We start from the raw sequence: 23,289 nt of genomic DNA on the forward strand, positions 1-23,289 counted from the left end.
AATGCACTGCATAGGTGGCCTCTGGGGGACAGTCACCCTAGGTGCAGGTCGGGGAAGCTCAACCTCACTCAGAACCGTTGGGGACATAAAAGGACATGAATGGGATTTACAGAGAGAGGAGCCTGGACTGGGAGAGTCTGCCGCAGGGAGGTCAGACGGAGACGGGGCTTGAGAGACGCGGCAGGGAGGGCACAGCAGCTGAGCAAAACAGGCAAAGGGTGCGCCCCTTAGACCCACAGCAGACACACTGGGACAATGCGCAACATTTTCATTTAATGTTTAAATAATTTATATCCCTCTGAAACAAAACCCTGAGGCTAAGGTACATCGTCTCAGGTTCTCTTAAATTGAAGAGTTGCTCCAGGGCACCGGGGAGGGCCGGGAGGCTCTGGATCCGTAAGTGCTGATGGTGCTGAGGCTGTGGGACAGCCGGCTCACCTGGTCCCCATGGCGAGGCGCAGCAAGGAGGGGCTGGCACAGGCCAGGCGCCCTTATAAGCCAGAGAGGTGCACAGGCCAGAAAGAGGTGCCCCCCAGACTCACAGGAGCCCTGTGGTGAGGGGCGGGGGAACGCTGCAATCACCAGCGAACAGCGGACAGAAGGAAAGTGGCCCCAGCCTCTGGCTGCACAGGGACGTGGGGACGTGGGGACGTGCAAGCCAAACACTGTTCCCTGCTCCCTGCCTGAGCGCCATTCGCAGAGTCTTACTTCCTGTTTCCTCTCAGCACCCTCATCCTAATGGGCTGAGCTGGCAAGTCCCAGACATTGGAGGAGTGACTTCAATAGTTTGACGCCCTGGATATTCTCCAAGGGACTGGAACCTTCCCCAGGATCCAGATGCTGGGATGTGGGTTCTGACGGGGAGTGAGGGGAAGGGATGGGGAGTGAGGGGAAGGGATGGGGAGTGAGAGGTAAGGGATGGAGAGTGAGGGGAAGGGATGGGGAGTGAGGGGAAGGGATGGGGAGTGAGGGGAAGGGATGGGGAGTGAGGGGAAGGGATGGGGAGTGAGGGGAAGGGATGGGGAGTGAGGGGAAGGGATGGGGAGTGAGGGGAAGGGATGGGGAGTGAGGGGAAGGGATGGGGAGTGAGAGGTAAGGGATGGGGAGTGAGGGGAAGGGATGGGGAGTGAGGGGAAGGGATGTGCATTTCCCGAGCCCCACCTGCACGAGCACTGTTGTCCCCCAGGTGCTTTTCTCCACATTTTGACATTGGAAAAGTTCATCCCAGGGTCCAAAAACCCAAGCTTCCCGACAGGCCCCTCCGCTCCTCCTCCCTGGTGTAGGCAGAGCGTGGTCTGGTGGCGCCCTGGTCTGGCATGGAGAGAGCTCCGCGGCGCCTTCGAGGATGTGGCCGGTCACGTCCCCCTCTCCTTCCTCCGGCTGGTCCTCTGGTTGCTAAGCTCGCTCAGCTTCTTATCCAGCCTCCTCTGCAGCTGGGCCCTCTTGGCTGGGTCCAGGGATCTGTCCTTGGTCCCGCTGCCAGCATAGAGGATCCCTTCCCGGCTGATTCTCTGCCGGGCATGGGCGCGAGCCCTCTCACCGCAGCCATGGATCTGGGGAGGACCCAAGAATCAGCGCTGAGCTCACCGGGACAAGGAGACAGACCCTGCAGCTCTGCCCATCAAAGAGGTGGGGGGCCACAGGTGCCCCAACAGAGAAGACCACTCCTCCTGCCATGTCAATCCTTCACTCTGCAGGCTGCTTGGTGGGAGGGCAGCAGGGTGGTCTGTACCCTGGTGTGGCGGGAGCTCCCGAGTGTGCACACAGGAAATGGCACCACCCTGACTGACCACACAGTCCCTGCAGCCACTTCCCGCTGCCTCCCAGCCTCCGCCTACCTAATCCACACTGCAGCCAAGACCAGTGACATCACAGCCCTGCTGACACCCTCCAGGGTACCCCACTGCCTTCAGATCAGGCCTGACGCCTCCAGGCAGCTTGCCGGGCCTTGCCCAGCCGCGACTCCAGCCATCCTGCCTTACACGCTACTCCCAACTCCCTGACTGTGCCTGAGGCCTTATGCATATTCTAAGGGTGGATAGCCTGCCTGCCTACCGGCCATTGGCCCTGTTCTCCCCAGCCCAGATCCCACCTTCTGGACCACAGGTCTCAGCCCCAGTGTCACTTCCTCCAGGAAGCCCATCCTGACTGCTGCATCTGGGTGGGTGTCCCTGCTGCCATCTTGGCCCTGGGTTTCCTTCTTTGGAGCACTCAATACCTGGTACTGTATACTGGTCACTTACTGAGATCCCCCACCAGGCCCAGCATCCTCCAGGGTAGAGACAAGGCTGGTTCAGACCTCAGCTTCCCACAGGAGCCCACACCTGGTCCCAGGGGTTCTCATCGACCCAAGCTCAGAATGAACAACACAGCAGCCAGGCCATGGCCAGCTCAGACCACGGGCTGCAGGCTCTGCCTCCCACCTCCCCTATGCCAAACAGACCAGATTAGGCCACTGACAGAACCCAGGGACACTGGGACAAAATTCCCTCTGCCCAGAATTCCCACTAATGTGGCTGCAGCTCAGCAAATAAGGCATTTTGTTTGTTTATGCCCTGATGTGCTCAAAACAGACCATGAGTCAGTGTCTGATTTCTGTTTCCGAAGGTATCTGGAGCTCGTTAATGAGCTAATTGTTCCAACTGGAACAATTCTGCCCAGGGTCTGCTTCCTGGGGACGCACCCACCACCCCTCCCCACTGTCTGATCCCAGGAGCGGAGGCCGACATACCTCGGGCAGGTGGTGGCTGAGGCAGTAGCGGCGGCTGCAGAGCTGGCAGAACTGGCCCAGGGCTGTGACGCTGGCTGTGCACTTGGCAAAGCCACAGGTGTTATCAGCCTTAATGGCAGCAGAAACCAGGGCCTCAAAGTCCTCCTCCGTGGGCAGATCTATGGCCGGATGTCCTGAAGAAGACCCATGTCACTCAGGCAAACGGAAAGACAACAACACCACACTGGCCCCTCGCTTAAGGCTTCAAAAGCACTTCACGGCTGCGCACAGTGGCCCACACCTGTCACCCCAGCACTCTGGGAGGCCGAGGCAGGAGGACTGCTTGAGTTCAAAACCAGCCTGGGCAACACAGTGACATAGTGAGACCCCGTCTCTATTAATCTCAAAAAAAATTAAAAAGCAGCTCACGTGTCTTCCCTCTGCCACCCTGTGGGTGCCTGGGGGCAAGGGTGGCACCAGTCCTGTCCTCCAGCACAAAGCGCGGTATACAGTAGCTGCTCAGGAAGGGTTTGGGGTGAATTCCTCTGGAGCCCCAGGCTCTGGGAGGCCGCTTTCAAAGCCATGCATGTGCTGGTGGAGCTTCGCTTCAGGAATTCAATGAATCAATGCGAGCTGGAACTCCTGCATGGTCATGCTGAGGAAAATGGCGGCAGCAGGAGTTCCCCAAGACCGACCAGGTCTACAAGCTCTGCCAGCGTATGTCTGGCCAACTCCCAGTGCATGCCTGGCCAGCTCCTGTGTGGTGGGCACAATGCAGGATGCGGCAAACGGAGCAGAGCCCACCCAGGGACTCCTCCGCACGGCCAGTGGGCAAGAATGGTTTTGCGCTCAGCCAGCTCCTGTGGTTCTGAGCATTTTGCCCAGGACGAGTTCCAGGCAAAGTGCACCCCGTTGCTGTGCAAGACCCCCACCCTCCAGGACCACCCGTGGCATGGAAGCCCGTGACTGCTCCGTTCCCAAGGGGCTCCAGGGAGCCGTCCACGTCTGCTCTTCCAGGCCCCGCCCGCTGCCGTGAACATGCTCTGAGCGCTGCCTACTTGCCGAGTCCCACACAGGCTCCGGGACAAGAAGGTGCCTGTGACCTGATCGCCGACCTAGGGGAGCCCAGGCGGAGCTGGGAGTGGCATGACTGAAAATAAAGCTAAAATGACACAGGCATGGTGCCACCCGGAGGAAGCCCTTCCTTCTGCTGATGGTGGCAGGCGGGTTCCAAGTGGGGCCAGCACCCCAGTGAGGGGACACTGTCCCATGTTCTTGTTAGTTGACTTACCTTTGGTTTCTTTTTTCTTTTTCTTTTCTGGAAGTTTCTGCTGCCCTGAGGCCTGCTGCTCCTTGCTGGTGGGCTGCCCCTGCACACTCCTGACCCTCTGCAGTCTCAGATCAGGCTGGTCTGGGCCACGCTGTTCTCTGGGAGGCTGCTCCGTCTGCGCAGGGCTGGGGGGCACTGGCTGGAGAGGGGCTGGGCCACCAGTCCCTGCTGGGGGTCCCGGGGCTGCTGGGGGTCCTGGGGCTGCTGGGGGTCGCGGGGCCGGCGGGGCCCTCTTGCTCACGGTGATGAACCTCCTCTTCCCTTCCCCGGAACTGTCGTGCCTCAGCCCGTGCTCCTCGGCTATTTGGTGGACCCGCAGCCTGTCGTGGGAATTGAGGGAAGGTGGAAACTCCAACTGCGTCTTATCACTGGCCATGAACTCCGCGATCATGGCCCGGAAGTGGTCTACGCCATCTTGGCTCTCCACTCCCTCCAGGTTGCCTCCGTTGAGGCTGGGCTGAGATGGGGCTTCAGCGGCCAGAGACTTTCTGGCCGGCTTCTTCCGGCCCTGTCTGGCAGCTGCTGCAGACTCCCGGCCTCCCTCCTGCTGCTGGCTTCCAGTCCTGGTGGACGTAGCAGGGCCCTGGGGCTTTGTGGCAGCATGGCTGGGACCCTGGGAGCTCTCATGGGAATAGTTTTCTGGGACAATATCATCAAGATACTCAAAGGCTGTGCGTACTTCCCCATGCTGTGTGAAATACTCCACCAGGGTCTTCAAAAATGCATGGTTGTTGACAGTACGGGAGTCACAGATGACCGCCACATGGCGCCGGGCGCGGGTGACAGCCACGTTGATCCTCCGGTCCTCAGCAAGAAAACCAACTTCACCTACAAAAGGCCAGAGGGGAGTGAAAAGCAGGTTTCAGACTAAGAAACAGAGTCAGGCTCCTATGCCCTTATCAGTAACCACCACCAAAAGCGTGGTCCCCTGCACGTGGCCCACCATCCACACAGCTGCCTGCCACGAGTGGCGCCGTGATACCACACCTCCCCTGGCATCTGGCTACTACAGCTGACTGAGTGGGGCTCTGGGGAACCCGACTGGGTTCTGTCGCTCCTTTCCTTCCGTCTAAGCCCAGCCTCAGGGACTGTCTGGGATGTGGCTGCAGGTGGCACCCGGGAGAAAGCACAAGAAACCTTCCAGCACCTTCCCTGCTTTCCCCCATAGCTTCTAGGCAGGCCTCACCTGCTTTCTGCCTTCTGAGAATGTCTCACAAAGCCCATTCACTAAACCTGCTTCTGGGAACAACTCTCGTCCCGAACGGAAAGCCCACAAACCACAGCAGCACAGAACCCACAGCCACGACCACTACGCCCCGCGGTGCTGTGCACAGAGGCTAAAGGCCAGCTCTGGGCTGCAGGGGCTCCACCTCCTCAGGAGGATGAACCGGTCATTCCCAGTCCACCCTGCGCCCCCAGCTGCCACCCCAGCCACCTGCTCCCTGACAGCACACTCACGCCTCTGAGCCTCCGCAGACTCTCTTGCCTATGCTTTGCCTGATGTGAGCTTACCGAGGACAGAAGCTGCACCATGAGTACACTGCCAGAAACCGGTGTGGCACCCAGCAGACACCTACTATGCCCCTGAATTAATAAATTCACTTCTGTGCTGTCCCCAAAGGACTCTGGCGCGGGCTTCGTACCTTTCCTGTTGGACCTGACGAAGGACAGTATCACGGCCTCCTTCTCTCGGCCTTGGAAGCCATCAACGGACTTGATTTCAAGCTCGGGGTGCCTGTGCGCGAGGCTCTGTCTGAGCAGGTCCACCTGAAACAGCAGCCAGGCTGTGGCTTCCTCACCCCCATGCCAGCTCCGCAAGACCCTGCCCTTCAGCTCAGCATAGGACTCGTGCGGCCAGCCAGGGCCTGGGAAGGGGAGCCTGCAGGAGCCCCATGGGGAAAAGCTGCCCGTCCGCCCTCCTCACGGGCACGCATGATGCCAACACGACACCCTGTCCCTGGCGTTTTATCATTTCTTTCGGCTCATGACAGCTGCCAGCCTCAGACAGCGCTGTGTGTGATGCCCGCACACCAGGAAGGGGTGATGGCCACTTCCACAGACCCTCCCCACACTCCCGCCGGTACGTTTTTCCTGCCAGATGAGACACGCATGGGAACACGACCTGAGCCAGACCAACAAGGTTCGAGGCTGAGGCCCCTGAGGGAAATGCCAGAAAAGGACAGGCTGTTCTGCAGGGCTGCCTATGGAAGGGCTGTGTCAGCCTGAGGCTGCTGGGGTCACCCGGGAAATCTGGCCAGAACACAAGCCAGTGCAGAAGCCTGGGGCACTGGGCAGGGCAGGGCAGCTGGGGCAGCGTGGGGCGGGGCGGGCAGATGAACACGCAGAACGGCCCCTGACGACATCATGTGGGTCCTGGATCCAGTCACAATAAGGTCAGCCCTACCCCTGAACCTTTCAGTCACCACAGCCAACAAATCACCCTTTTCCTTTCAGCCTCTAGGTTGTGTGAGCCCCAGCTGCTCTACAGAGGGACAAAAGGAGCCCCTCGCACCTGGAGGTTGTATGGCGAGACCACGGCAATGTCACGGGCTGGAACACCAGCGTCCACGAGAGCCTGGATGTGCAAACTGACGAGACGGACTTCGCCTGGAGGGAAAGAAAAAACGGTCGAGGCAGCACAGGGTCGCCCCGAGCGGGCATCCATCACCAACACATGTTTCGGGCACGTTTCTGTCTATCACGGCCAGCTGATCCTCCACTGTGTCTCAGGTGGCTTCCTGGGAGCTAACCATCTGTGTCCCAGGGCCCCAGGACCAGCCATGCCCAGCTAACTTGAATTTCACATCAGCAATGAAGGCCTTCTGACTCCTATGGCCGTGCATCCTGTTCAACGTGGAACTGGGGAGATGGTGGTGTCAGCTGAGCAATGCCAGTTCCCACGGCCAGACCAGCCAGGCAGAGCCGGGCCACCATTCAGGAGAAGGCCATGAAATGCTGCCAGGCCCATCTCACCCAGTAGCGGACGCTCACCCTGGAGAACACAAAGCTGCTCAGCCTCTTGGAGTGTGGGGCTCTAAACCTTCCACCGCCATCAACAACTGCTCTCAGCTCCTCCCGGAATTAGGCAATTAAAATGCCTTTAATTTTTTTTTTTTTTTTTTGAGATGGAGTCTCGCTCTGTCGCCCAGGCTGGAGTGCAGTGGCCGGATCTCAGCTCACTGCAAGCTCCACCTCCCGGGTTTATGCCATTCTCCTGCCTCAGCCTCCCGAGTAGCTGGGACTACGGGCGCCCGCCACCTAAAAATAAAACTAAATAAAAAAATAGTTTTTTTGTATTTTTTAGTGGAGACGGGGTTTCACCATTTAGCCCATTTTGGGATGGTCTCGATCTCCTGACCTCGTGATCCGCCCGTCTCGGCCTCCCAAAGTGCTGGGATTACAGGCTTGAGCCACCGCGCCCGGCCATGCCTTTAATTTTTAAAGAGCTCGAGGAATGTTTAAACAAAAAAGCTGGCCATCTGCAAGCAAGCTCACCAGGGTTCCCTTTTGACTGTTCGTCCTCTTCCTCCAGCTCAAACAGCCCGCAGCTGGCGGTGTCCACCAGGAGCAGGGGCACACCCGTCTCTTCAGTGGCAGCCACGCCTGGGAGGTCCCTGGCACACAGGTAGAGAGGGAGCACATCAGGGGGGCCACAGCGCAGCACTGAGGCCCCACCCAACAGAACCGACCCCTCCCACGAGGACAAGGCTTAGGCGGGGGAGGACAATGAGCACATCAGGACATCAGATGGGAGCCAGCGGGCCTGACCCAGCTCTCCAGGGCAAGGCCACCTTCTCTTCCAAAAAGCTAGCCTCAGAGTTGACTTTCACACAGAAAGCTTCACTTTAGCTTGCTGTGTAGAAACAGGTGACGCAGAGGATTAGCCAGGGCAAAAGGATGGGGCGGGGGGTGGGGCCGAGCTACTCACCTCAGCAGGTGCCCCGCCACAGAAGGGTGGGCCGTGAGCTGCCCGTGGTACATGGTGTCAGAGGCCCAGCACATGATGGCCTGGTGCATGCGGTACTGCACCGTCAGCGTCCGCACCGCCCTCGCGCCATACTCCTCGGCCAGGCGCTCCATCAGGCTAAGAGACAGTCCAGCCAGCGCAGCCCTGCGCCCAGGAGGGAGAAACAGGGAAGGCAGGCCTGAGCCCCAGAGTCCAGGTGTGAACCACGGCAAGTGAGCAGGACAGGCCCCAAACCTCAGGACCCAACTCTCCCCTGGGTTCCAACCCAGAAGTCACCAAGGAGCGGGGTTGGCTGAATCACGGCCCCAAAGGCACCTACATCCAATCGCCAAGGCCTGGGAATGTTCCCTTATAGGACAACAGGGACGCTGCAGCTGAGCTGAAGTTAAGGGATAGGGAGGCAACCCTGGATGACCCGGGTGATAACCCAAGGGTCTTAGAAGAGGGGCATAGGAGAGTCAGAGTCAGAGAAGGCCACTGAGGGGAGAGATTTGAGGACGCAACACTGCTGGCTTCATAGAGGAAAGGGCGACAAGTCAAGCAGTGGCCTCTAGGAGCTGGAAAAGACCAGGAGATGGGTTTTCCACTGGACCCTCCAGAAGAAGCAACCCCACCCACACCTCGATTTATTTTTTGAGACGGAGTTTCCCTCTGTCGCCCAGGCTGGAGTGCAGTGGCCGGATCTCAGCTCACTGCAAGCTCCGCCTCCCATGTTTACGCCATTCTCCTGCCTCAGCCTCCCGAGTAGCTGGGACTACAGGCGCCCGCCACCTCGCCCGGCTAGTTTTTTGTACTTTTTTTAGTAGAGACGGGGTTTAGCCAGGATGGTCTCGATCTCCTGACCTCCTGATCCGCCTGTCTCGGCCTCCCAAAGTGCTGGGATTACAGGCTTGAGCCACCGCGCCTGACCCGCACTTCGATTTTAACCCGGGGAGACTGATTGTGGACATCTGACCCCCAAATTGACGTTTCTGGAGGTCAGAAAATCTGTTGTCAGCCACTAAGCTTGTGGTCATTTGTCACAGCCACAGTAGGGAACGAACACACTCCAGCATGCTCCCGCTGTCAGCAGTCCACTCCCAGCAGGGACGGCTGCAGCGGCTGAGCACTGCCCAGCGCCAGGCACTGCTGGGTGCGCCAGATGGGGATTCACTCCCTTCCTCCTTGTAACAACCTCATGAGGTGGCTGCTGTTATGACTCCCATGTTACACGTAAGAAGGGTGAGACAGAGAGGGAGGCTGCCAGCCCACAGCTGCCCCACTAGTGAGCTGCAGAGCCAGGACCTGCCTGGGCTGCCTGGTGCCAGAGCCCACCCTCTGCACCACTACAGCTCACCAACCCCACCAAAACCCTGGGGCAGTGCCACCCCCACTTCAGAGACCTTCCCGCTGGAAACTTACAAGACCTCTGTGATTAACCTATTTTTAATTCCAACAAAATGAGAACAGCACGCGATCATCAGTACCGACCGCAAACCCAAAACCCCCAGCACAACGCCACCCAATGTGTTCCCCAAAACCATCCTACTCTCTCCAGGGAACGCCACCCAACGTCTCCCCCAAAACCATCTTACTCTCTCCAGGGAACGCCACCCAACGTGTTCCCCAAAACCATCTTACTCTCTCCAGGGAACGCCACCCAACGTCTCCCCCAAAACCATCTTACTCTCTCCAGGGAACGCCACCCAACGTGTTCCCCAAAACCATCCTACTCTCTCCAGGGAACGCCACCCAACGTCTCCCCCAAAACCATCCCACTCTCTCCAGGGAACGCCACCCAACGTGTTCCCCAAAACCATCCTACTCTCTCCAGGGAACGCCACCCAACGTCTCCCCCAAAACCATCCCACTCTCTCCAGGGAACGCCACCCAACGTGTTCCCCAAAACCATCCTACTCTCTCCAGGGAACGCCACCCAATGTCTCCCCCAAAACCATCCCACTCTCTCCAGGGAACGCCACCCAACGTGTTCCCCAAAACCATCCTACTCTCTCCAGGGAACGCCACCCAATGTCTCCCCCAAAACCATCCCACTCTCTCCAGGGAACGCCACCCAACGTCTCCCCCAAAACCATCTTACTCTCTCCAGGGAACGCCACCCAACGTGTTCCCCAAAACCATCCTACTCTCTCCAGGGAACGCCACCCAACGTCTCCCCCAAAACCATCCCACTCTCTCCAGGGAACGCCACCCAACGTGTTCCCCAAAACCATCCCACTCTCTCCAGGGAACGCCACCCAACGTCTCCCCCAAAACCATCTTACTCTCTCCAGGGAACGTCACCCAACGTGTTCCCCAAAACCATCCTACTCTCTCCAGGGAACGCCACCCAACGTGTTCCCCAAAACCATCCTACTCTCTCCAGGGAACGCCACCCAACGTCTCCCCCAAAACCATCCCACTCTCTCCAGGGAACGCCACCCAACATGTTCCCCAAAACCATCCCACTCTCTCCAGGGAACGCCACCCAATGTCTCCCCCAAAACCATCCCACTCTCTCCAGGGAACGCCACCCAACGTGTTCCCCAAAACCATCCTACTCTCTCCAGGGAACGCCACCCAACGTGTTCCCCAAAACCATCCTACTCTCTCCAGGGAATGCCACCCAACGTGTTCCCCAAAACCATCCTACTCTCTCCAGGGAACGCCACCCAACGTCTCCCCCAAAACCATCCCACTCTCTCCAGGGAACGCCACCCAACGTGTTCCCCAAAACCATCCTACTCTCTCCAGGGAACGCCACCCAACGTGTTCCCCAAAACCATCCTACTCTCTCCAGGGAACGCCACCCAACGTGTTCCCCAAAACCATCCTACTCTCTCCAGGGAACGCCACCCAACGTCTCCCCCAAAACCATCCCACTCTCTCCAGGGAACGCCACCCAACGTCTCCCCCAAAACCATCCCACTCTCTCCAGGGAACGCCACCCAACGTCTCCCCCAAAACCATCCCACTCTCTCCAGGGAACGCCACCCAACGTCTCCCCCAAAACCATCCCACTCTCTCCAGGGAACGCCACCCAACGTCTCCCCCAAAACCATCCCACTCTCTCCAGGGAACACCACCTAACGTGTTCCCCAAAACCATCCCACTCTCTCTAGGGAACGCCACCCAACGTCTCCCCCAAAACCATCTTACTCTCACCAGGTACACAACGGGGTCCCTGCCCAAGGGCACAGTTCCAAACTTTCTCCACCCAAAGGCTTTCCCCAGGACGAAGACCTCCTTTAAGGACATCTTGAGAACCTCTCCTTGGAAGAAGCCACTGAAAAAGCGTCCGCCCACGCCTGTCCTCCCTGCTCCTAGGGAGGTTCTGATGGCAGTGGCTGTTGCCATCATGCCGGCGCAGCAGGGAACCCTGGCTGTGGCTGCACACTCCATGGAGCCAGTGGGAGCCCCGCCCCTTCTGAGTTGGAGAGGTCACTGCAGCCCAGACAGCCCAGACCCAGGCCTCCTGCTCCAGGAGGGCGGGGCTACAGCCGCCCAAACTGCAGCTGTGGATCTGAGCCTTCCCATGCTCTTAGGGGAGCCGGGAATAGGCAGGATCTGCCCTCCCGGGTGCAGCTGCAGCTGCCAGACCTGTGGCTGCAGACCTGGGCTTCCTGCTCCACGAAGCAGGCAGGAGCCGGGAACAAGCGGGAGCCCGGCCTCTTCTGAGGTGGTGGGCGGGAGCTCCTGGGTGCAGCTGTAGCTGCCCTCCCACTCTGCAGCCCGTACTCTCAGGTGCCCCAGGAAGGACAACCCCCCACCATCCTCGAAGGCTCACGGGTGTCTGCTTCCACTGCCTGGACTCTCTCGGCTCCTAGCACCCACTCCAATCTCAGAGTGGGACTGTGGCCAAGCCCCGGGGCCATGAATGGAAGCAGGAGGCAGACAAGAGTTCTGGGTGGAAGAGGACGGTGGAAGGCCAGGGAGGGCCTGGGGGCTGAGCTGCCAGACCTGTGGACCAGAGTGAGAACTCATGGTGCCTCTTCCAGGCCCGCCCATGGCCACCCGAGGACCAATTGCCATGTACTTCCTTCCCTCTGAGGTCCATAAAAGCCCTGGGCTCAGTCAGAGAAGGCGAGAGGACGGCCAGAGGACAGAGAGGGCAGAGAGACAACAACAGGGCACAGAGGAGCAGAGACCTGCAGAGATATCTGAATGACGTGCCTGCAGACAAGAGCCGCCCTCTCCAGGGCTTCCTCTCTGCTGACAGCTGAACACTGGACAGGATGACCTGCCTACAGAGAGGAGTGGGCAGCTCTGAGCTGTTCTAACACTAAATAAAACTCTTCTTCACCCTTCCCTTATCTGCATACCTCATTGTTCCTGGATGCCTGCAGGACAATAACTACGGCAAAGGTGCTTCGGCCACAGAGGTTTCCAGCCAGAAAAATCGACACCCGGAGATCCTGTAACATTTCCACTCTAGATCCCCACGGTCTCCCGCCAGGACAATCTTTCAGAGCACCTTTCCCCAGCACTCCCCTTTCTTCCACCGTCTTTATTTCCAACATCTTCCTCCCAAAGCTCACTCTCAAGCAGTATTTTTGACACCTCTCTCTACATATCCACCAACTCCTGGGCCGCCCACTCCCCTTTGATGAGATTCTACTCGACAGGCTTTCTTGCACATCTTTTCCTGGTCCTCAGAAAATAGTGAAAGTTCTGAGTTCATAGCTTCTACACACCCACAGTGAAATAGAGAAGTGCTTCAAAAGGCAACAGAAATCAGAAGAAACCAATCTTCCCCCAGTGGAAATAAGGGCCAGGATGCAGGAGTCTTGAAGCGTTTCATTCCTCAGGGACAACTTTCTGAACAGGGACTTGTCCAAAGACAGCCCATGTGCCAGGGCCTGTTCACAGGCCTCGTGTAAGGACAGTCAAAGGATACCATGCAGAGGGTTCATCTGGAGGGCGGGCACGCCCACCACACCCAGGTGGGAGTGGCCCAGGCAGAGGGGCCAGCGAGGCCTGTGTGGCTGGAGCAGTGAGCGCAGGGTAGTACGGGGAGGGGTGAGAGGGGGCCAGGGGTGGGCAGCACTTTCTCCACCAGGACAGCCTGGGCCAGGCCACTGCATCAGGGCTCAGGTGTCTCCGCAGGGCAGAATCGTGGTTTGCTGCGTCTCTGCCCTGGATGCCCTCCATCCAGGGATGTGTCTACAGATTGAAGACTAAAGAACCTAACATCCATCCAGGGGCCAGTTAGCCCAGCCCACGGCTCTCACGGCACTCTACCATCAAACTTGCTTGGTTCGTGAGGGGCTATTCAACTCAACAAGCAGGGATGGAGCACCAGAAATGTGCCAGGCCCTGTGTCCAGTTCTGAGGCTACAAAGATGAAGGTGATGCGACCCCACCCTCAGGGAGCACATGACCTCACAGATCTGACGTCCAGATGAATGAATGCTGTAAGACGGGGTAGGAGCGGTGCCGAGAAACACGCCGAGGAGGCACCGCAGGGGCTCCTGGTGAGCCTGAGGCTTCTGGCTGAGCCTGGAAGGACTGCATCAAGGGGTGGCGAGCAGGGGCAGAGAAAGGCGTGTGCGGCAAAGGGGTCTTACTTGTGAGAGACTACGGTGGGGGGCAGTTGCTTGTGATCGCCTGCCAGGATGCACTTTCTGGCCTTCAGCAGGGGGATCCAGCAGCTCGCCTCAAGGGCCTGGGCACACTCGTCAATGACCACCACGTCGAAGTGGCTCTCGGGCAGCAACTTCAGGGGGCCGTCGGCAGACGCACCTGGTGGAAACAGGGAGCCGGGAGTCTCCTGGGGCACGGCTGCTTCCCAGCAGCTGTAGCCACACCAGAGGAGACACCACCAAGCCGGGGTTTCATCGAGGCTTGTATTACAACTGTGTGGGATACATTTGTATCTTGTAATAAAAACTTGGCCAAGACATTTTAGAACTCATGGTTCCAGCTCACCTGTGTTTTAAGCAGTGGGTCCTCTGGCCACAGGCCCTTCTGACCTTCAATCGGCAAAATTAATCACCCCTTTGGGGCTGCGACCCCGAGCCCAAGGGACGCTGTCTGAGTTCTAAATACTGTAACTCAATGATTTTCTAAATGTAGAACCTCATTCTCCTCTAAGGTGACTTTCCTGGACATACAGAACAATCAACTGCTGGCCGCTCACCCAGAGAAAAGCCTCCATGCACTTGGCAACACAAATCCATGGTGGCAGCTTTTCCTTCCTGGGACGTGGAGCAGCAGAGTGCAGAGTTCAGCCAGTGAGCAGGACTCGGGCCCACGCCATCTCCAGCAAACAGCGTGGGGCCCTAGGCGAGCCTCCCACCCCCAAGCCTGTTTCCTCATCCACAAACACGGACAACGGCTGCATGTCATGCGACTGCACCACAAAGGATAACATATATAAAGTGCCCGGCACGAGAAGGCAGGTTTCCATAAACGTGATCGATGTTAGTTCCCACCCTTTCTGTCTTCCATCTGAGTGAATTATGCTAATGATATGTACATAATGCCATGATGAAGACAGACACTGAGAAATTTCTCAAGATTGACTCTCCAGAGATGGCTAGAAAAAAGACCCACAGAGGAGACAGAACTTGACCGGGCTTTGGATAATTAAGAGACATGTTTAGGTCACAGACATGACTTCACAGTCCAGAGAGAAACCAGACTTCGTGACGGAGAAGCACTTCCAGAAATTCACTCTAGCTCCCCAACAACCAGGAGGGAACAGAAAGGCCACACTGGCCACAAGCTGACCTTGTGGGGCTCTGGGGGTGCCTCCTGATTTCCAGCAAGTGCTGTCCTTGAAGCCAGAGAAGGATGTCAGCAAAGAGATTCTCACAAGCTCTGAGAATTCTCTCCTCCACGAAAGCAACACGACATCGGCAAATGGTCAGAATCAACTTTCTCAGAACTCTGGAAACTCGCCAAAGGCTTGCAGCAATCAGGGAAATGTTCATTCCAGAAAAGCATTTGAATCCCCGTCAGCACGGGAGCTCCGTGACACTGAAACCTGCCCTATTCCCAGCCATCCCTCCCCATCCTATGGCAGCCTTGAAACCCTCAGCCTGAAGTCAGGGTGAAAATCAGCACCCGGCAGCCCCGGGGGTGCAGAACAGGGTTGGCATTCTTGCAAATCCCCACTCCTGAAACTGTGCTTATCTTATCTGTCTGGGAATCCTCTGGTAGACCACACTCAAAAGACTTTATCTGAGCTCATGTGATGCAAACAGCCTTTTCCCTGGTGGTGTCTGTCAAAAACAATCAGAGGTAGCTGTTGAACATCACAGTTTTCTAAGAAAGGAAATAATGGTTGGAGCAAATGATAGGATAACCAAACAAAGTTTTAAGCTGGGGAATGAGATATCCTCAGGGGGCTTTGAAAAGCTCCAACATATTCCTGGGAATCTAGAAGACCACACACATGCACAGGGCTCACGAAAGACCTCAGGAGGCCCTCAGCTCTCACCTGTGGCTCAGCTGAAGGCACTGCACAAACAGGAAGTGAAAGCTGAGAGTCACGAACAGCCCGGCTCTGTGGTGGGGGTATGCTCAAGCACACACACACAGCCACTCAGCAAAGACTGGGGCATTTATGGCTCCAGGAGTTCAGGGGGATTTCTGTCTAATCACTAGCTGGCCACTAAGCTATATTAGATTTTAGTGGCCACAAAAGACAAAAAATACAGATTTTACAGAATTAGTCCAGAAAAGTTACTAAACAAACAACAAGTGGCAGTAACAACAAACCCTGCGGTGGGAAGAGAACCTGACTTCCAGAGTTGCCACACTCTATTATCTAAATGATTCATTTTCAACAAGAAACTACAAGGCACATAGAGAGTCATCAAAATATGGCCAATATACAGAGGAAAAAAGGCAATCAACAGATACTTGAGGCCAGGAGTGGTGGCTTATGCCTGTAATCCCAGCACTTTGGGAGGCAGAGGTTGGTGGATCACCTGAGTCAGGAGTCTGAAACCTGCCTGGCCAACATGGTGACCCCATCTCTACTAAAAATACAAAAATTAGCCAGGCGTCGTAGCAGACGCCTGTAATCCCAGCTACTCGGGAGGCTAAGGCAGGAGAATCACTTGAACTCAGGAGATGGAGGTTGCAGCAGGCTGAGATCACACTATGGCACTCCAGCCTGAGCAACAGAGTGAGACTCCATCTCCAAAAAATTAAATAAATAAATACACCGGATACTTGAGAAAGCCCAGATGCTGATCTTACTAGACAAAGACTTGAAATATCAGCAATTCTAAGTATGTTCAAACAGCAAAAGGGAACCAAGTCTAAAGAAATAAAGTATGAGAATACTGTCTCACCAAATAAGAGAACATCAATAAAGAGACAGGAATAATTTTTTTTTTTTTTTTTTTTTTTTGAGATGGGGTCTTGCTGTGTCACCCAGGCTGGAGTGCAGTGGCCGGATCTCAGCTCACTGCAAGCTCCTCCTCTCGGGTTCACGCCATTCTCCTGCCTCAGCCTCCCGAATAGCTGGGACTACAGGCACCTGCCACTTCGCCCGGCTAGTTTTTTGTATGTTTAGTAGAGACGGGGTTTCACCGTGTTAGCCAGGATGGTCTCGATCTCCTGACCTCATGATCCGCCCGTCTCGGCCTCCCAAAGTGCTGGGATTACAGGCTTGAGCCACCGCGCCCGGCCCAAGAGACAGGAATAATTTTTTAAGAAGTACCACACAGAGGCCGGCATGGTGACTCATGCCTGCAATCCCAGCACTTTGGGAGGCTGAGGTGGGCAGATCGTGAGGTCAAGAGATAGAGACCATCGTGGCCAACATGGTGAAACCCCGTCTCACTAAAAATACAAAAATTAGCTGGGCGTGGTGGCACACGCCTGTAGACCCAGCTACTCAGGAGGCTGAGGCAGGAGAATTGTTTGAACCTGGGAGGCAGAGGTTGCAGTGGGCTGAGATCACGCCACTGCACTCCAGTCTGGTGACAGAGTGAGACTCCATCTTAAAAAAAAAAAAAAAAAAAAAAAGTACCACACAGAAATTCTGGAGTTGAAAGGTATAACTGAAATTCACTAGAAGGATTCAACAGGACAGAATGATCAGCAAACATGAAGAGAGATCCATTGAGAAGACCCAGCCTGAAGATCAGAAAAAAAAAAAAATGGAGGAAAATGAACAGCACTTCAGACACCTATGGGGCACTATCAAGTGAATCAATGGATTCATAATGGGAGTTCTAGACGGGGGGACAGTAGAATAAGGGCAGAAAGAATACCTGAAAAAATAATGGCTGAAAACTCCCCAAATTTGATGAAAAATATGAATCTAAACATCCAAGAAGCTCCACAAACTCCACGTAATTTACTCACAGAGATCCACACCTAACACATCATAATCACACCCTCAAAAGACAAAAGACAACACTTGAAAGCAGCAATAGAGTAGCAACCTGTCACATATAAGGAGCCCTCAATGAGAGCAATAGCTGTTTTCCCATCAGAGACTGTGCAGGCAATGGAATGACATGTTCAAAGGGCTGAAAAAACTGTCAACCAAGAATTCTATACCCAGCAAGACTATCCTTCAAAAATGAAGGAGAAACTAAGACATGTCCAGATAAAGATGAGCTTAGAGAATCTGCCACAGCAAACCTGCCCTTCAAGAAACACCAAAGCGAGTCCTTTGGAGATAGTAACTCAAATCTACATGAAGAAATAAAGGCAACTATACATGGGTAAATATAAAAGACCCCATAAATGTATTTTCTACTTGTGACTCTTTTTCTCCTGTCTGATTTAAAATACAACTGGATAAAGCAATAACTATAAAGCCAATTAGAACCTAGGCAGGTGTGGTGGCTCACTCCTGTAATCCCAGCACTTTGGGAGGCCAAGGTGGGCAGATCATTTGAGGTCAGAAGTTTGAGACCAGCCTGGCCAACACGGTGAAATCCTGTCTCTACAAAAAAATACAAAAAAAAAAATTAGCTGGGCATGATGGCATGTGCCTGCAATTCCAGCTTCTCAGGAGGCTGAGGCACAAGAATCACCTGAAACCGGGAGACAGAGGCTGCAGTGAACCAAGATTGTACCACTGCTCTCCAGCCTGGGTAACAGAGTGAGACGCTGTCTCAAAAAAAAAAAAAAGAACCTGGACTCTGTTCCTTAGAGCAGTCCACCAGCTGAGAGGTTGTAGCAAACAGACTCTAAGGCAGGGATATGCAATCTTTTGGCTTCCCAGGGCCATATTAAAAGAAGAAGAATTGTCTTGGGCTACACATAAAATATGCTAACATTAACAATAGCTGATGAGCTTTAAAAAAAAAAAAATCACACACACACAAATCTCATAATGTTTTAAGAAAGTTTACAAATTTGTGTTGGGCCACATTCAAAGCAACCTGGGCTGCATGCGGCCTGCAGGCCTTCGGTTGGACAAGCTTGCTTTAAGGTATGCCCCAGGATCCTGGCCGCTGGTATTCACATCTTGCATACTCCCTTCCCTTCGAGTATGGGTGGGGCCTGAGACTTGCTTCTAATCCACAGAATAGGGCAAAGGTGATGAGATGTGGCATCCTCAATAACATTACATTAAGACAATAACCCACTGTGCTAGGAGACTGTCTCTTGCTGGCTTTTAGGAAGCAAGCAGCCACGTTGGCAAGGCCTACGGGGCAGGCAGCTAAGAGCGGCCTCCAGCCAACACCCAGCAAGAACCCACAGGGAACTGAATGCTGCCAACAACCACATGAGCCTGAAGGCAGATCCTTTCCAGGCAAGTTTCAGATGAGACTGCAGCCCCCGCCACTGACACCTGGATCGCAGCCTCATGAGATTCTGAGCAGAGCACCACGTTCAGCCGGGCCTGGGCTCTCCGCCCAGAAAAACTGTAGAATAATAAACGTGGGTTGTTTTCAGCTGCTACCTTTGTGGTACTATTATCACACAGGAACAACCCAGAGGTCTCACAAACACATTCCTAAACCCCAAAAGGGCAACTGACAAGATTCCCACAACAGTCACAAGGCGCGCGGCCCTGTAACAGGAGCGCTCTCTCCCAGCTACGAGAGTGTGTTCTCCACCTCTGCCCTGGATGGAACAGCAGGGACTGCATTTACTCTCCCATCTCAAATAACACCCTCCCAGCCAGCTATTTAACATTTTTTTAAATAACCGAAACCACACCCTTCAGGACACTAGACAACAGGTAACAAAGAAAAGTAACCCCTGACTAACAACAGACAAAGGAGGTGAGCCCTGGAGTTGCCCCTGTTTTCTGCCTCGAGTTTCCAGGAGAGAGTACAGAGAAGGGGCAGCCAGGTGGACCCTAGAAGGCTCCCTGAGTTGAGGGGACAAGGCTGAGAATCTGTGGAGACCAATGCAGGCAGAGTTTCCAGGACAAAATGCCAAAGAGACTTCTACGCAGAGAGAAAAAACCCTAGAGACCTGCAGACAGACTCCCTCGGGTATTGTGATTAGCATATGCTTACAAGAAAACTACTCCAAGCCTGGGAAAAGTACCATCCAAAACAATGAGAGAAAAGTGCCCAGTGCTCACATAAGGCTGGGAATAGCACCTAATCCCATGAGTCAAACTTGAAAATCTCATGATGCAGGGTGCACTGGGGAGAAAACTCAAAGGGTCTCACCTAGGTACCGGGGAATATTAACCCTGGACCAAGCACTGATCCAGACCCTAACACATCTCAAAAGTTAACACTCAAAAGGTTAAACTGTTTACAAGCAAATGTACTGCTTCCTAAAACCAAGAGCAAGAATATTATAGGAGACTGGGCGTGGTGGCTCACACCAATCCCAGCACTTTGGGAGGCCGAGGCAGGCAGATCACTTGAGGTCAGGAGTTTGAGACGAGCCTGGCTAACATGGTGATGAAACCTCACCTCTACTAAAAATACAAAAATTAGCCAAGCATGGTAGTGCGCGCCTGTAGTCAGAGCTACTCTAGAGACTGAGTTAAGAGAATCACTTGAATCCAGGAGGCGGAGGTTGCAGTGAGCCAAGATTGCACCACTGCACTCCACCCTGGGTGACAGAGCAAGACACTCTTTCTCAAAAAAAAAAAATAACTTAGCAATACAAAAATATTCAATACTCAGCATGCAACAACATAAAATCCCCAATATCCGGTATCCAAACAAACATTAGCAGGCCGGCAAAAAGGTAGGAAAATACAACCACTCGAGGGGCACAGTTCATTGAAAGAGACCAAAAATGACACAGGCGATAGAAATAATAGTCTACAACATTCAAAAGAGTTATTATAGTTGTATTCCAAATGTTAAAAAATTAAGTAAAAACGTCAAAGATATAAAAAGACTGAAATCTTATTTCTGGATGTCAAATGAAAGTTACACTGGATGGGACAGATGTTAGATTAGGCATGAAAGAAGGAAACGAGTGAACTCAGAAACACAGCAATAAGCAGGTATAAAGGTTCAGCTGTGCAAGATAAATTCTACAGATCCGCTGCACAACACGATGCCTGTAGTTAACAATATTATATTGTACACTTAAACATTTAAGAGGGTAGATCTCATGTTGTGTTCTCACCACAATTTTAAAAAACATGAGGCTGGGCACAGTGGCTCACACCTGTAATCCCACTACTCTGGGAGGTCGAGGCAGGCGGATCATGAGATCAGGAGTTTGAGACCAGCCTGGTCAATATGGTGAAACCCCGTCTCTATTAAAAATACAAAAATTAGCCAGGTGTGGTGGCACACGCCTGTAATCCCAGCTACTCTGGAGGCTGAGGCAGGAGAATCGCTTGAACCTGGGAGGCGGAGGTTGCAGTGAGCTGAGATAGCACCACTGCACTCCAGCCTGGGTGACAGAGTGAGACTCTGCCTCAAAAAAAAAAACAAAACAAAAAACCAACCAACCATGAAGCAAACAGCACCAGGGCAAATTGTAGTCAAATTGCTTAAAACCAGTGATAAAGAAAGCATCATTTTCTTTTTTGTTTTTGAGACGGAGTCTGGTTCTGTCATCCAGGCTGGAGTGCAGTGGTGCAATCTGAGCTCACTGCAATCTCCGCCTCCAGGTTCAACCGATTCTCCTGCCTCAGCATCTGGGATTACAGGCACCCGCCACCACACCTGGTTAATTTTTTTTATACTTTTAGTAGAGACAGGGTTTCACCATCTGGGCCAGGCTGATCTTGGACTCCTGACCTCAGGTGATCCACCCACGTTGGCATCCCAAAGTGCTGGGATTACAGGTGTGAGCCACTGCACCTGGCAGAGACCTTGTCTCTTAACATACATATATATGTATATATAAAATCTAAATTAAAAAAAAAAAATCCTCCAGCCAGAAGAGCAGGAAAAAAAAGAACACACAAACCAGTATCAGGAATAATACAGGTTGTATCATGACAGATTCTGCAGATAGTAAAAGAATAAGGGCATATTAGGAACCACTTCCTGCCTCTAAATTCAACAATTTAGATGAAATGGACAAACTTCTTGAAAGCTACAAGCTCATGGAAGAAGAGAACCCGAACAGCCCTTTATCTATTGAAGAAGTTGAATTTGTAGTTCAAAACCTCTCTATGAAGAAAATTCCAGATACGGAGGGCTTCACTAGTGAACTCTACCCAACTTTTAAAGAAATACCAATTCTAAACAAACTCTTCCGGAAAACAGAAGAGGGAACACACCCCAACTCCTTTTCTGAGGCCACACGGGCAGGATGGAGACGCCCCCTCACCTGTGTTTGTTGCAAGGACCACGTTTGCCGAAGTGAGGCTCTCGAGTATAGCTGCTTCTTCCCTCCCCTTCAGTTCTTTTCTTAACAGCTTAACTTCATTTCGAAAATTACTTTTTTCTCTCTTATCCTGGGTCTTTTTGTTTTTCACCTATAAAGAAAAACAAAGAAGATACACTCACTTCAATCCAACTTTGTACTTCTTCAACTCTATTTATGAAGTGCTTCTATTTACATCATTTGGTCTAGTTCAATAAGCTCCTTTAAAAACACTCAGAAATCTTCCTTGAAAAAGACACAGATACACACACACAACTAAGCACCTTACATCCTTACTTGCCTTGAAGTCACAGGAACGGACATTTTAAGTTCTGGAAAAAGACCACGTTTTTAACTCCGAGGAGACCAGAAATTGGAGCAGCCCTGTCCTGCACAGAGGCATTTGATCCTGGGGAAGAAACAGTGCCTGCCCACCTCAGGATTTGGGATGTAGGAGCTTACGAATGGAAGAGCTTCACATATTATTCCTTTTTTTTTTTTTTTTTTTTTTTTGAGACGGAGTCTTGCTCTGTCACCCAGGCTGGAGTACAGTGGCCAGATCTCAGCTCACTGCAAGCTCTGCCTCCCGGGTTCACACCATTCTTCTGCCTCAGCCTCCCGAGTAGCTGGGACTACAGGCGCCCGCCACCTCGCCTGGCTAGTTTTTTGTATTTTTTAGTAGAGATGGGGTTTCACCGTGTTAGCCAGGATGGTCTTGATCTCCTGACCTTGTGATCCACCCATCTCGGCCTCCCAAAGTGCTGGGATTACAGGCTTGAGCCACCGCGCCCAGCCCTTCACATATTATTCTACATTTTTCAAGAGATTAAAAAAAATATTCAACCCATAATCAAAACCTCACCTTACTTTAATATCTCAAAAAGATGGAACTGGTTGGACGCGGTGACTCACGCCTGTAATCCCAGCATTTTGGGAGGCTGAAGCAGGCAGAGCACGAGGTCAGGAGATGGAGACCATCCTGGTTAACACAGTGAAACCCCATCTCTACTAAAAATGCAAAAAATTAGCCAGGCGTGGTGGCACGTGCCTGTAGTCCCAGCTACTCAGGAGGCTGAGGCAGGAGAATTGCTTGAACCCAGGAGGCGGAAGTAGCAGTGAGCTGAGATCATGCCACTGCACTCCAGCCTGGGTGACAGAGTAAGATTGTCTTTAAAAAAAAAAAAAAAAAATGTAACCTTTCCTTATTTGTGATTTCTACTTTGGGGGATGGAGTTTTAGCAGGGGTGATAGAAGGTGTTTTACTGTGCATAATTTACAGAGAAAGAAAATCCCCAAAAGCACCAATTTCATCAGGAAATGAAATCACCTACATTCGTGATGAGCAAACAACATCACGCATATTCCTCCGCCACCCCAAACCTGCGTGACATGCATCTGTCCTTCCTCCACCTCCCAGTAGGGGGCCCATCCCCACGCTGCCACCCAGGCAGCCTTGACGCCACAGACCCATAGCAAACACTGGCTCCCAGGACCCTCCCTGCTGCCGCCACTCCTCTGAGGGTAGGACACTGAGGGGTGCAGGTGCCGACCGTGAGCACACAGGACAGGACATGAGCA

General features: G+C 53.6%; 1 protein-coding gene across 2 annotated transcripts in view; it reads right to left on the reverse strand.

The window, feature by feature from the left end:
• Positions 1-251: 251 nt before the first annotated feature.
• Positions 252-23,289, reverse strand: part of IGHMBP2 (immunoglobulin mu DNA binding protein 2) — a 36,913-nt gene continuing 13,875 nt past the window's right edge. Inside the window, exons 7-16 of one of the 2 annotated variants that reach the window (XR_012090626.1) lie at positions 21,676-21,823; positions 13,554-13,728; positions 7,969-8,151; positions 7,536-7,654; positions 6,553-6,647; positions 5,684-5,807; positions 4,002-4,868; positions 2,732-2,904; positions 1,162-1,553; positions 252-854 (exon numbers count right to left, since the gene is read on the reverse strand). Coding sequence is in view for 1 of the 2 variants with exons in the window: in XM_073010019.1 (XP_072866120.1) it covers positions 1,356-1,553; positions 2,732-2,904; positions 4,002-4,868; positions 5,684-5,807; positions 6,553-6,647; positions 7,536-7,654; positions 7,969-8,151; positions 13,554-13,728; positions 21,676-21,823 (2,082 nt within the window). In the remaining variant the exon portion in view is untranslated. Of the gene's footprint in view, positions 1,554-2,731; positions 2,905-4,001; positions 4,869-5,683; positions 5,808-6,552; positions 6,648-7,535; positions 7,655-7,968; positions 8,152-13,553; positions 13,729-21,675; positions 21,824-23,289 lie in introns of both variants that reach the window. The other variant, XM_073010019.1, reaches the window with a different exon arrangement.

The sequence above is a fragment of the Chlorocebus sabaeus genome, chromosome 1, assembly GCF_047675955.1.
Source record: "Chlorocebus sabaeus isolate Y175 chromosome 1, mChlSab1.0.hap1, whole genome shotgun sequence".
NCBI classification, from domain to species: domain Eukaryota; kingdom Metazoa; phylum Chordata; class Mammalia; order Primates; family Cercopithecidae; genus Chlorocebus; species Chlorocebus sabaeus.